An 11,375-nucleotide genomic window follows, 5' to 3' on the forward strand; every position below is an offset into this window, starting at 1 on the left:
TGGCCTCCAAAAGGCAATATGTTTTGTCTGTCAAGAGCAAAAATACTGATCTCCTTCCACGGTATTCTTGTATTACTTTTTTGATAAGACTCCTGTGTTTTTAAAGAAGCTTTCCAGAAGAAACATAGAAGACCAATATTTGCACATTTTAATGATGGTCTTCAGAGTTTTTCATGTAATTCAAAATTTCCTTCATTTAGGCTAGAAACTGTTTAAAAGTAATAGCAAATGGATTTGACTATAATTTATTGACTTTAGTCGATGTAGATGTATTTGTCAATTTGTGAAGGAATTCGAAGGTGATTACAGTCTTGTTCGCGTGTTTTTGGTCATCGGCCTATATAAGTATTTCAAAGCTCCACCTAGCCTACGTAGGCCTATGATTACGCTTCCCTTCCACTATAAAGCGAAAGTGGCTCACCATAATGGTCTTTGAAGACCCCAACTGAGCCACGGCAAACAGTTTGGGAACCACCAGCCAAAGTAGTATATGCTGCGCTATAAGTTTCAAACGAGAAAAGAGTTCTTTTTAATGAAGTCGTAAGCATTTATCGTGTAATACCAAAAGTTATAACTATGTATCGTGTAATACCAAAAGTTATAACCACTTTGATCAATTACTACATTAATTCAGTTCAATTACGATTATTCCCTTAAATGTTACAATTACGGTACATTAAAATAAAAACTGTAATCAATTACACCAATTAAAATTTTTGGCATTGAAACGTCAATTTTCTCAATATCAATATGTATTGAGCCAAAATTTTAGCAAATTACAATTACAAAGAAGGAAAATGCCTCAATTACGTTAAAACCTGTACAATTACAGTTGATCCAACTCTGCTATGCACCAATTTTTTGCTCACGCATAAAACATATTACGTATTGAAGAAATTTCACACATTTTATTTATGAAAATTTCACACCAGTAAATCTGAACAATTTTAATTTAGGCTTAGCTCATAAATATAAAGGGTTGCCCGTGCTAAATAGGGTATGTTCAATTGTTTATCTTATATTATGATCAGGGTTTTTTGCGATGCCGTTTCGGTATGTTTGGACTTCGAGGATTAACTTAATTCCAATTAAATTTCACAAATATCGTTGAATTAGTTTTATAAGTTCGGAGGCCAATCCAAGTTAACTGATTGTACATCGAGATTAATAATGTCAACTTCAGCTCCAAGTAATTCACCTAAACTAGGAGTAGTGCGCCCGAAGTCACCATGGACAAACTCTTTTACGTATGTACCAGCCTGCGTCGACAAATTTAACTTGAAAAGACGATTGTCATTTTTTTTGCCGGTCTCGGTTGTCAACGAATGAACCATTCGAATCCTGGTTGCCAGAGGTCGACGGTGTAAAACGCGAACGGGCGTTTTCTGCTTGAGTACGATATTTTTAGTACTAGAAATTTGCTGCAGTTTATCAATTTGTTCACGTGATGGCTGTTGAACAAAGCAGCATAGCGCGGTATATGACTTCGTCTTTTGCTCCTCGCCTTCTTTCAGCTTCTTGCTTTGCTCTTTGTTTACGATCTTAAATATATTAAAATATAAATAGCAATATTGTACAACTTCTTCAAAACTAAAGTATCATTATTGTAAAAATAAGTTTGAAAATAGGATTACATTTATTTATGATAATCAGAGTGACAGAATATGTTCTAGCGGAATAAAAATCTAACCCACTATTAAATAAAAGCAAGAACATATACCACACGGACACTTAGTACGCTAGGAAACCAAACAAAAGATAAGAACATACTTTAATGGAACTAATCGAAACGTCGGTAGTCTGTTCATTTGTAAAACTTTGTAATGCAAATAACTTGTCATCATTCATCTTAGACTGTTTCGGATTGATAAGTTCAATCAGAAAGGGGCGTCCATTTCCAAGCATTCTAACATCAACATCTTCACGCCCAGAACTTGAAAAGTTGTAACTATCAGCACTAAATGCTTTTTGTATTGGTAACGCCACATATTCCTGAAACCAAAATAACACAAACTCTTATTTAGTTTTATTATGGTATTTAAAAGACAAGTTAGGCATAAATAACTAAAATAAAAGGTGTACAAAACGTATATTTTAATTGTTGCCTCATGCCAAATATAACGTAATATTTAACGCTATTTTTCACTGTTAAATTGGTTCCGGATTTTTTCTATGATGGACGTCGTTTATGCGTTCGTTTCAAAAATCATCCAATTGCTGTTACACGGCCCTTATCATTAGGAGGTTTTAGGTTTGTTAGCGATCTTCGGAAATGCTAGTATATCAAAAAAATCGCGCTCGCTTCGCTCGCCAGGTGCGGACACAAAAAGGTTAACAACGCCCAACTATTAACTTTTTTCGCGTTTGCGCCAAAACTTTACTGCCTCCTTAAATGTAATTAAACACGTTTCTAAGTGCCAGAAAGATAGAAGGCTGCCTGATTAAAAGTTGTTCTAACATTTTAATACCACAATTCTTAGTTAACATTTTGCGCGGCCCGTAAAGACCTTTTTGAGTCTGGTTTTGGTCCGCGATTAGAAAAAGGTTGCCGACCCCTAATTAGATCAACTTATGACACCATAGTGACAACACCAATGTATTTTTTCACATGTTTTGAAGGTACAGTGTATAAGAGATGTAAACCGCAGTGTATAGTAGATGTAAACCCGTAGCTGTTGCCAAATAAATGCTGGCTTAAGATATTATTCACTATGTCTGTTACTCCAGTGCTTCCCAAGCTTTTTTATTTCGCGACCCACTTTTTAATGAAAGTTTTACCACAATGACATATGACCAAACAAATACAGTTGCATAAAACCTGCGTCTTTACTACTGGTGACGTACTGAAATAGTTAATGCGACACAACACGTCTAATTATTACGTATTTGTGATGTTGTTGCATAAATTTTACGTAATGAGAATAATGCAATAATTTCCCGATCTAATCGCAAACTATAACATTTAGATATGCTTCGCGAACCAACAATGGGTCACGACCCACAGGTTTAGAAGCACTGTTAAATAATCGATATGGATGTTGTATTTAGAGTCCAAATGAGCATTCAAAGCAATTTATACATCAATTTGTCAGTTTCTGACGGAATAGTTTTGAATAAATTCGATTGTAATAATTTATCATTTTGTAGATATTTTGCCTATAGATAAAAAAAAAATACAAGTTTGCAACACTGGATGACCACGGAACAGGTCGTAAATGGCGATAGTTTTCACAGTACCGGAGTAAATGTGGACTTGCTTGTGTATTGCGCGATCACACATAATTTGCTGTAATGAGTGGCGAAAACAACAAAGCGCATAGGTCAGTGTGCAACAGTTAAACTAATTGTAAACATATAATAATTTAGTGACCAATTCTGAGGTGAGTAAACTTTCCATCTCGTGAGTTGCATATTAAATGAGTAGTTTAATAAATAGTCGCTTACGAGTGGATTAACGTGTGAAGAATTTGGCAACAGCAAGTATGTCCAAATTGTTTGCGTATGAGTATGTTTATCGGGTTGCACAATTAATAGACCCTATTTAAATTACTAATTTACCTAGATGAACGATAAAATATATCGCACTTCCAAAAAGTACTTTTTACAAGTTTTCTGTGTGACTAATCACTATAAGCTAGCACCCGGACTCTTTCAGCCAAATTAATTTAGTTAAAACATTTTTTGCGGTAATCGCAACGTTGTAAATTTGGCTTTGTAATTTGGCGATTGTGTAGTAAGCAACACTTTCTCTAAATTTCAACAAGATAAATGCCAGGTTTCTTTTAGCCTTACAGCTATGGCGTCAATAGCCTTCACAAGTTGTTTTGTAAAACATCTCATTCTTTCCTATACCAAATAAGTAATTTTTTCATGCGCACATTTTTGCCAGTTTTTCATTAGCATATTTGCGCACAAGTTCAATGATAGCAGCAGTATCTTACAACGTTACTTTTTTTTTATTTGACAAAGCTTTGTAACATTATATTTGAACATTTCTCACCCTCACCAAACAAAAATGCCCCAATCCAAAAAAACCTCAATCCACCAGTGGAACACATGTAAGCCTACCATATGTGGCCTACAAAGAATGTTTAAAAAATGTGGCTTTGGTCCACCCTGAATAGTACCACAGTATTAATACTAATGACATAACAAAGGCAAACAATCAGTAATATTCAATGATAAAAATATTACCTAAATCGTGGACCAACAACTTAACCTGACAGAATAATTCCAAAACTTATACATAAGCCTTTGATACATGCATATGTATTTTAGGGTTGGGCATTTGACTGGTTATATAAAATCCGGTCAATTGACCAGTCAAATACTCGTCAAATTGGTCAAATGCTAAACACACTATCATAATGCAATGAAGTTAAAAATAAAGCTTGATTTTAACTTTAAATAAATATATGAACGTTTTGGCTCAAGTGCAATGGTTTGTAAAACAGAATAAATTATTTTTTGACTATCAAGTATTGTAGTGATTTTTACCATTACTACAACCACCAAGTTAAGCCAACAAATTTATAACCACGATTTAACAACAAGTAAATACATCAGTAAAAAATATTTTGTACTCATCATGACAACTTTTGTCACCTGAATTTTCTAAATCAGCGTGGTCCAATATCTTTTCATCGCGGGCCAAAAACTTTTTTTTTTTATCTTGCGAGCCAAAAAAAATTTTTTTTTATCTTGCGGGCCAATGTTTTTAATAGCGATTTTTAGGCTTATTGCTTTATACATAGCCCATGCTTCTGGCATATATACTAACTTTATGAAATTTACACCTTTGTTGAGCTACGGTCGGCAACACAATTGAAGTTAACGCAATACGATAAATGTTTTATTACATGTGATATTATACACTTTTGCTTAGTGGTGCTACAAATCACAAAGGATCATTCACAAAGTTTTTTTTGTCAATTACAATAACAAAAATTTAAGTAATATTGCTAGATGAAAGCAAAGCTGACTATCAGTTCGCGGGCCAAAAAAGCGTAACTTGCAGGCCAAGGGCCTGCAGTTGGACCACACTGTTCTAAATCATCACCAGGATCCATGGGAGATAAGGCATTTGGTTCTTCCAAATTTCTAAGTAGCCTCAGATGGGGGGTATACCCCAACTAGTATTTTCTTTTATGATAAACACGATTCATTATATATATAAGTGCATTTATTCTAAATAAATAAAGCTACTTTGCTATTAGAAACACTTAAATTCCCCAAATTGATTTCTTCTATCTTCGATCTTATTGCTGGAATAAATAAAACCAGCATAAAACACAATGCTGTTTATCACGTAACTTTTATTCTGTAGTTTCCAAATAAATGGTCAAATATAAATAGAATTAGTTATTTGACTTTAAAAGTAAAGATAAACAAAAAACATTTGATATCTATTTCAGACAACTTACTTGAACAGAATATTCTAGCTTTCTTTCCCCTTCTATCAACCACGGTGTTTGGGGTAATTCACGACTATACTTGTTGTACCTAAAATTAAAAACACGCATTTTCAACAATAGGTTCTATATGGAGAACACCAGCTCCATTTTCTTAACATCTCATTTACCTAGACAATAAAACTGCAAAAACTAACATTTAATTGTAAAGGAAAATAAACACTTTACTTTTTGATCTTGGTCATTACAAACCTTCCTCCAACATACACTGGTGTGTGAAAAAGCAAAATTTTTTCAACATGGGATGATTCCCCAATCAGGCTGCATATTTCTTTAAGCGTTGCCTTATCCAATTGCTCTATTGCAGAGATAACTTTGGCAGCTGTATAGATTGTGTTATTTTGACATGATTTTTGTCGTTTTCTATGAAACAGTTGTTATAATGTAAAACAGCAATATAATTAATTTTTCACAATAAAAAATACATTAACGACATTAAGTATACAACCTTTTTTGCTTTATTGTAGGCTCTTGAATTAGACTTGCAATTCTTGGCAAAACAGATGTTTCAGTTTGACTGTGAGAGATATAAACTGCTACTTCAAGAGAAGAATCCACATTTTGTACAAACTTCACGTTTTTTGATATAAAAAATTCCATCATAGCCTAAACAATGAAGTTTAATTAATGTACAATCATTGCAGCCTTTTAATTCAAGTTACAAAAGCTGATGACTTGAATCATATTTACATTTAAATTTTCCTATTACCTAAAAAGACCTCTTTTTACTGCAATTAATATTTGTAGTTTAGGATTGATGGAGTGTTTAAGGGTTTTCATTTACATTTTTGAGTCTAAAAAACAAAACCATAGGAGACTGAGGACCTTTTGTTGTAAACAAGTCATCATATAAATGACTTAAGTTCCAGTTAAGTCATTTGTAAAATAACTTAAGTCTAAGTCAAGTCATATGTAAAATAACTTGAGTCATTATACCACTGGTGATCTTTATACTTGGTCTCAAACATAGTGTATGTGTAAAAACAACATAATACTTTTACGTATCACTTATTTTGTTTTTACATACCGCTTTAACTGCTAGATTATGAAAATTAAACACAATTACCTTATGCATAAAAGGCATTTCAAAAATGTTTATGATAATTCAACATACCTTGAATATCTCCTTAACTTCATGACCACATTTAGTTGTATGAGGAAATTTCTCTGCAAAATAGTTTTGACTATACTTTGAAAATATGTGTAATTGAACTGGAAGAAAGTATTGTGCCTTGAAAGTAGTAAATTGGTAAGTATTGTTAGAGAGGGAATCATTTAACTGTGTGATACAGTTATTCAGAAATGAGGTTGTCAATAGTCCAAGACAAGAGTGGCAACACTCAAGTGCAGTATTAACTTTATTGTCTTTGTTGTCAGCATATTGGAGTGTGGAAAGAAATGCAACACTTGTAGAACATTTTTTAAAAAGGTATTTCACTATTTCATCCTCAGCTTGAAAAACCACCTCCCAAGAAAAGCAAATATGTTGTAAAATGCAACGAGGACAGAACTTGGTCAGTACATGTTTCAACAAGATGTGATCTTCAGAATTTTGATCTCCCACTTTAAATGGCATGTTATAGCTAGCAGATCAAAAGTTAACCAATGAAATTATCTGAAATCATAAATTGCTATTTTAAACTAATTTTTTACACATTACTTACTCCCCAGTCTCCATTCTGGAGACGGGCTCAAAACCAAAATGTGCACATTGTGCGCACAATGTGCACTTGCTATATGTGCACCGCATTCGAAGGTGCACATTGTGCGCACAATGCACTTGCGATATGTGCACGGTTCAGTGCACATTTGAAGGTGCACATTGTGCACTTGCGATATTTGCGCCAAATGTACATTAAATATGCATCTAATGTGCACCTCACTTGAATTTGATGTGCTATTAATGTGCCGGTGCGGCAAAGGTGGCTAAAAAGTTGCACACTCTTTTTTCCGTGATCACTTTTTCCACCGCGTGTGATGGTAAGGCGCTATTTGTCCGGCAGCCGATTATTATTATCGAACTTAAAAATAAAAACAGACAGACAGGCAGATGTAGGATTTGTACTTTTCTTACTTACCAGAAGATATACAGATTGTCACAAATTTAATTATTGTAGACCCTTTGTTCCGGACTAATGCGTTTGTCCGCGGGAATCGCCGTTCGGGTCAGCTACCCACCGACTTGGTTTTCCCTCAGGGATAGGACTTTGTGTGAATTTCGAAGTCTCAGTTTTTCTAGCGCTGCGTGACAACTTTGTGTGCGGTTGCGTTTTGGATGGCGTTGTGTTGCATCGTCATTCGTCGGGTGGATACCGAGAGAATCGGACGCATTTTGAGCACGGTTTGCAATTTGGTTGGTTGGAGGCAAGAATAATTTTTGAATTGTAAAGTCATTTAAGTTAAGTTACGTGACGTATTAAAAAAACAGCAACTCATTGATAATATATAGAAAAAATGAAAAATCAACGCTTTATTTAATCAATATTCATATTTTTGTCATAAAATTACGAACATGGCGTTAACTTAACTCTGTAAAATACAAATTGTGACGTCATGCTGGAGTGAACCGCTTTTGTTTACAGGTTGGGGTTCGGTTAAGGTTTATGTTCTTTCAAATTATTCCGTTCAGTTCCAGTTCTGATTCGGTAACAGTTCAGCATTCTTTACCTTTTTGGATGTTGCATAAATGTAGGCCTTACCTTTACTTTTTTTTTTCAGTAATTTTTTTTTTTTTCTGTAATCTAACATTATATAGCCTATTTTTTATGTTTCTGTAGCATTTTTCTACGTTCGTCTTTAACTTTTCTTTAGTGTATTGATTTTTAATTTTTTTATTTCGATAGCCTTTCCTTTTTTATTCATTTTTTATTTATTTTTACTATAATTTTATTTTCCTTTGTCATTTGAGGTTATATTTAATTCGTTTCTGTCGCATTTTCATATTACCTACCTATCGATAGTATTTCGTTTATAATCTTGCTTGAAGTATTTCGCAAATATTGCTGCTGCAGTTTTCCGTTTAAAATTTTTCTATTCAACCATTTCCAACTTTTTATCTTACGATTGGTATTTCGCCCTGAAGTGAGTATTGTTTTGTTCCCTAATTGCTTTTGTGCTAAATGTGTGCCGTGACGCCTTCAATTTTCTGGTTTTATAAAATAAACTTTTGTGTTGAAGTTTTTTAAATTCGATAGAGCCGCCAATTACGAGGTCGATAGAGCCGCTAATAACGAAAGTTATTTGAGAATTCATTGATCATTTAAAAACAAACACAAACAACCTATATCGCTATTCAATGTTCAACTAATTCTAACCATTTTTTTTCTAAGTTAACAAAATTAAAATCCAATAGTGCAGTTGAATTAGATTAAAAATGGTCAAACATAGATCTTTAAATACAAGAAGTGTTGCCTTACGTTTAAAATGTCCTATCAACATGCAATTGGTTAGGGGTGCCCAAAATGTGACATTTTTTCCGATAACCAATATCGTGAACAAAAAGTATCACAATCCGATACCCAATGACGTCATAACCGTGCCCACATAAGCAGAGTAGTTAAAAATTATGAACGTTTAAAAATACTTTTACGGGTTTTAAGGCTAAATTTGCAGGTTTAGTTACACCCAGTTGTTAACTTATTTGTTTGGTAAATTTACCCCATATAATCGAAAATCCATACAATTGGGACTCAATTAAAAAAAAAAGAATTATAAAAAGAATCGATCGAAAAATAACATGCATAATAAATCCACTCCATATAATCGGAAATCCGAACTCAAATAGAAAATATATCATAATAAAAAGAATGACACGAAAAATAACATGTATTACTTGATCTTTTTCATACAAAAACATCATCGGAAAAATTGTTTAATATGAAGTTATTTATTTTTCTGTATAACGTTCACTGATACATTGTAAGTTGCACATTGAGCGATAGTACACAATGTGCACTTAATCGTCACATATCGCAAGTGCACATTGTGCGCACAATGTGCACATTTCGGTTTGCGTACATATCACAAGTGCACAATGTGCGCACAATGTGCACCTTGGAATGTGCACCGAACCGTGCACATAACGCAAGTGCACATTGTGCGCACAATGTGCACGTTTTGGTTTTGAGTCCTGTTGCCATTCTGGGCAGGTGCATTCCCCAGTCTCCATTCTGGGCAGGTGCACTCCCCAGATTATTTAAGATAATTTTTAAACGCAGACTGGCCGTAGCATTAGCTCAGTGTTTCTCAAACTCGTTTGAGTCCATGTAAGGTTCTGGTGAGTCCGCAAGCACATTAACTTAGCAACTTTTTTTGGCGCTCGTCTAGAATCCTACCACAACGAACATTATTTGGGTTAGGGTGCCGGTTAGCGTTTGGGTTTGGGTGAGTCCAGGGCGCTGGTCTAGAATCCTACCACAACGTTGAAATGATTATTAAGCAATGCATAATATGTGGGTTAGGGTGTCGGTTAGTGTTTGGATGTGGGTAGGTCAAGTGATATTGTTTAACACTATTACTGGACTCGGCGCTGGTCTAGAATCCTACCACTTTTTTTTTTAGCGGCAAAAGGTACAGTAGCAAAATTTAGTTTTTTAAATGTAAATTCCAAAGGTAACAATAAAGCTGGTTAGGCTGGCCATATTTTTCCCAAAGGCGAAAGAATTTTCCCAATAAATTTGTACAGGGGTGTATTATCTTGCAAGTGGCGACACCTGGCGTATTTTATTGAAGGTCACGGTCATATATGTTTGCATTTTGCCCGAAAATTTAGAATTGTGTAGCTGCCCTTGTGCTGGGTCTACCCTAATGATAAACACACCGTCAGAAAGAGCCAACCCTCTTCTGTACAGCGAGAGCCAAAATAAACCCCTATATGCATGGTGCGACGCCTAGCGGAACTCTTAGCGTACCCTATATTATAAAATACTTGCCACTATGTGGCAGCACAGAAACTCTGGTCGAGTCTTGGAGTAGCCTTATTCTATTCCTAAAACGTAACTATGAGTGCTTAGTGCATTAGCCTTTCTTTACAGAGTCCATTCTTTGAGGGTAATTTGGCTGGAATATCTACGGCCGCCTAGCATAGGAAATTGCATTGACGTGCGCAAGTCTAGAATCCTACCACAATATTTCGGCTTTTTGCCCAAATTTAGAATTGTGTAGCTGCCCTTGTGCTGGGTCTACCCTAATGATAAACACACCGTCAGAAAGATCCAACCCTCTTCTGTACAGCGAGAGCCAAAATAAACCCCTATATGCATGGTGCGACGCCTAGCGGAACTCTTAGCGTACCCTATATTATCAAATACTTGCCACTAGGTGGCAGCACAGAAACTCTGGTCGAGTCTTGGGGTAGCCTTATTCTATTCCTAAAACGTAACTATGAGTGCTTAGTGCATTAGCCTTTCTTTACAGAGTCCATTCTTTGAGGGTAATTTGGCTGGAATATCTACGGCAGCATAGCATAGGAAATTGCATTGACGTGCGCAAGTCTAGAATCCTACCACAATATTTCGGCTTTTTGCCCGAATTTAGAATTGTGTAGCTGCCCTTGTGCTGGGTCTACCCTAATGATAAACACACCGTCAGAAAGAGCCAACCCTCTTCTGTACAGCGAGAGCCAAAATAAACCCCTATATGCATGGTGCGACGCCTAACGGAACTCTTAGCGTACCCTATATTATAAAATACTTGCCACTAGGTGGAAGCACAGAAACTCCTATCGAGTCTTGAGGTAGCCTTATTCTATTCTTGAAACGTAACTATAAGTGCTTAGTGCATTAGCCTTTCTTTACAGAGTCGATTCTTTGGGGGTAATTTTGATGAAATAGCTACGGCCGCCTAGCATACGAAATTGCATTGACGTGCGCAAGTCTAGAATCCTACCACAATATTTCGGCTTTT

General features: G+C 35.2%; 1 protein-coding gene across 1 annotated transcript; it reads right to left on the minus strand.

Annotated features, from left to right (window-relative positions):
* Positions 1 to 621: 621 nt before the first annotated feature.
* LOC146164254 (tRNA pseudouridine synthase Pus10-like) lies at positions 622 to 9,717 on the minus strand. The gene is made up of 8 exons (XM_083381984.1): positions 9,607 to 9,717; positions 7,136 to 7,145; positions 6,586 to 7,054; positions 5,920 to 6,077; positions 5,664 to 5,834; positions 5,424 to 5,502; positions 1,771 to 1,992; positions 622 to 1,541 (listed from the first exon to the last, which is right to left on the minus strand). Exons 1-8 carry the CDS (start codon positions 9,623 to 9,625, stop codon positions 1,119 to 1,121), a joined length of 1,551 nt encoding a protein of 516 aa, XP_083238110.1. The 5' UTR covers positions 9,626 to 9,717; the 3' UTR covers positions 622 to 1,118.
* Positions 9,718 to 11,375: the final 1,658 nt, after the last annotated feature.

The sequence above is a fragment of the Ascidiella aspersa genome, chromosome 2 (genome assembly GCF_963924565.1).
Source record: "Ascidiella aspersa chromosome 2, kaAscAspe10.2, whole genome shotgun sequence".
In the NCBI taxonomy this organism is placed as follows: Eukaryota; Metazoa; Chordata; class Ascidiacea; order Phlebobranchia; family Ascidiidae; genus Ascidiella; species Ascidiella aspersa.